Genomic DNA, 3,078 nt, shown 5'->3' with positions numbered 1-3,078 from the left:
CTTTATATTTTACCATCAACACTTACACCACTGCTGTTCCTCCGAATGGGCTGAACGAGTGGCTCACAGGCAAACGTAGAGGACTGTCACCAAGTCAGTCTACCAACAGGTGCAAGGTCTGGTGCCTGTCCCACCCTGTCGCCTGTATAGGCAGGAACACCCGCTCAGCTGGCAGTCTGGGATGTTAGCCGAACTCCAGGTGAAGGTGTGTTACGAAGTGGAGCAGCCGTGGGGCAGAGCGGGGCGGCTCGTTCTCCCTGGCGATGTCCACACTGAAACGCTGCTGTCCTGCCTGCAGCTGCAGCGGCTGCCGCGGCTTGCAAGGGGTTGTTGGATGAGCAGGAACCAGACGGATCCCCCACATGACATGGCAGCTCTTTCAGCTGTCTTTTTTTATCATGTAATTTGAACTATAATCTTCTGTGCCTTGTGAAATCCAGCCACTATGAAGCCTTTTCAAAACACTGTTCTTGGGGTGGGGGCTGTGAGGGAAAGGGGGTAGAAGACCCAAGGCCAGGTTCCAGTCTTGCTGGCCTTCCTGTGCACCCGAGACATTGCTGCCTCTTCATCAACCTTCTGTCATATTTTTGTCAACAGGTGAAAGAATTCTTCAGTTCTCTGGAGGAAAAAAGTGCACAGCTTCGCTGTGTCCAGCAAGCTATCGAAACCATTGAAGACAATATACAATGGATGGCTAGAAATTTTGAGAAAGTCAAAACTTGGTTGCAAAACAACCATCTGTAAGTTAAGGCATCTTGCTTATATTTGTCAGAAATAACTGAAAAGCATTGAAAAATCTGAAAATCAGGGGCTAGAGGGACAGCTCAGTTGTGTAAGTTGGTTTCTTTAGAAGGCGCTGTAAGCCAGTCTTAACGCTGCTTCTCAGGATTTTTCTCTCTCATGGTTGTAGTTTGCTGGGAGCAGAACTACACCATCCATTGATCTCTTTCACCAGGTAACACTTTCAAGACAAAAGGAGTGTTGTACAGTGAACTAAGGTGTAGGGGAAGCCGACTACTAGAGATCTGGAATACATTGCTTCTGAAAAAGCAGAAGTTACTGGGAGACAACCAACCAAGAGAAACTGCACCTGCAAATGCTGACCCTTCCGGTACCTTTAACGCTGAAGCACACTGAATCTCTGGTGCAAAGCCATCTTTGCAGCTGTCTCTATCCTTATGGTTTACGCTTCCGGGAGATAATTTTTATAAGCATTTATGTTAGATCAAGCACCACATGATCAAAAAGAGCCCCAAATATCAGCTGTAATTGAAAGTGCATCTGTCAAAGTAAATATGGTAGGGACTATGTCTCTGCCAGCTTTATCTTGGGGCTGGAGGTTGTTGCGGTGGTGTGGGTGCTGCGCAGTGGTGACTCCCTGCTGCCCCTCCATCCCCTTAATGCCACCCTCTCCCACGAGTTCTGCCCGACCCCTTCTGCTGCTGAGCTAAATACTGCACTGGAATTTTCTTCCTCTTTTAGGTAACATTCAGGAAAAGAGTTTACATACATTTTGTGTGTGGGGAAAAAAAAAGCTAGTGAATTTTACTTTAGGTAATAAACCATCAGTTTGTTTTAGCAGGAATTTTTGCTTTTAATTATCCCTTTTTCACCTAATTGAAATGCAGCTGTTGTCACATGTAGTCATTGAGATTTGAAAGGACTATGTCATTCATAATGGTCTTTCTATCTTACAATTCTTATCATTACCCTACAAGTAAGCTAATTGCTCTAAGGAGAGAGGTTACTAGTATCACGTACTCAGAAAGGACAGTTACTGAAGAAAGCAAAGTTGAAATCTTGGGAGGTGGAGTTTTTTTGAGGGAGGGTAGGGTTTTTTTAATAGGCAGTTGTGAATGACCTCTGTTTACCTACAGAAGACTTTTATTTCTGTACTAAACTTAAAAAAAAATAAAATCCAACTAATTACCACGTGCTTAAATGCACTTCATTTCTTTGCTCTTACAACCATGCCCTTTCCATGATTCCATAGTGTTTATTTCCTCTGCACTTCTGGCCTGTCTCAGTTTCCTCACTGATACGCTGAAGTGGCCAGACACTTTTAACAAAGACTTCAGGAAAAATGCACAATCTGGAACTAATCATAAGCTCTTGACTATGCCTCTCATGCTCTTCTCTCAGCTAGAAATGATACCTGCCCAAGAAGTGGAAATCTACTTCATTAGAGTTCAGAAAGGCTGTTGAGGCTGAAAAGCTCTGCCACAATGTAGAAAATAACCGTTTCCTTTTACTCACTGTATCTGTTCATACACGACGTATCTTGTACCTCTTACCTCATTAAGGGAAATGGGAATTCTGAGGAGGCTGTGCATCCTGTGTAAAACGTTCTCTGGTATTTCAGGTATTGCTGACTGTTGGTTGCTTTGAAATGTTTTCAGAGTTGAAAAGGCAATTTAATAAAAAATAAAATTTGTTTACATGATTCCAGATAAAGTACTTAATTTGTGTTATTTTGCACATTCATTTCTTTTGCTGTTATAAGCAGTAATTTGCATTGCTGTTCTCAGCTTTAACTGCTTCATCTTCAGTTTCTCAACTTTGGGGAAAATTAAGTAATATTCCTAGTGTATCACAGCCCGCCTCTTGCTCTACTCCCTGCCCCCCTTTTTCTTCTTTTAATTGAGGAAGCATCAATTAGCCAGTGCATATGCAGATGCATTGCAGCCCTTTCTACAGAACAAAGGGAGCATCGCAGATGGGTATGTTGATATGTCATTTATCTATCCCAACACAATAAATTTCAGGATTGAGCTGTATGAGCTGACACTGTTAAACATTTGCGAGTTTTGTGTGCTGTGGCAGAAGTGTGCTCACAAAACCAGAAGCTCGCAAGACTGAGCTGCTTGTCTGCACAGTCCAGAGAGAATCCAAACAGGCACAGGGGTGCTGGGCAGGGCATACACACATCATTAAAACACAGTCTTTCTTCTGTTGCATAAGAATGACTTTATCAATCATCTGTATATTGTACATTCCAACAAAAAGTCTAACTGCAATTTTTCAGCAAAATAACTTCATTTCTCAAAACCCTTGTGCTTATGTCTTCATCTTTTTGCT

At 42.7% G+C, this 3,078-nt stretch overlaps 1 protein-coding gene across 1 annotated transcript in view; it reads left to right on the top strand.

The window, feature by feature from the left end:
• ERAP1 (endoplasmic reticulum aminopeptidase 1) overlaps nt 1–3,078 on the top strand; it is a gene marked incomplete at its 5' end in the record, with an annotated part of 11,661 nt that overhangs the window by 6,409 nt on the left and 2,174 nt on the right. Inside the window, one exon of the mRNA XM_010291356.1 lies at nt 598–740. Within this exon, the coding sequence (XP_010289658.1) occupies nt 598–740 (143 nt within the window). The remainder of the gene's footprint in view (nt 1–597; nt 741–3,078) is intronic.

Source organism: Phaethon lepturus, unplaced genomic scaffold, assembly GCF_000687285.1.
Source record: "Phaethon lepturus isolate BGI_N335 unplaced genomic scaffold, ASM68728v1 scaffold21717, whole genome shotgun sequence".
Classification (NCBI taxonomy): Eukaryota; Metazoa; Chordata; class Aves; order Phaethontiformes; family Phaethontidae; genus Phaethon; species Phaethon lepturus.
Note: the sequence above shows the minus strand (reverse complement) of the source record. Positions and strands in the feature narration are given on the sequence as shown.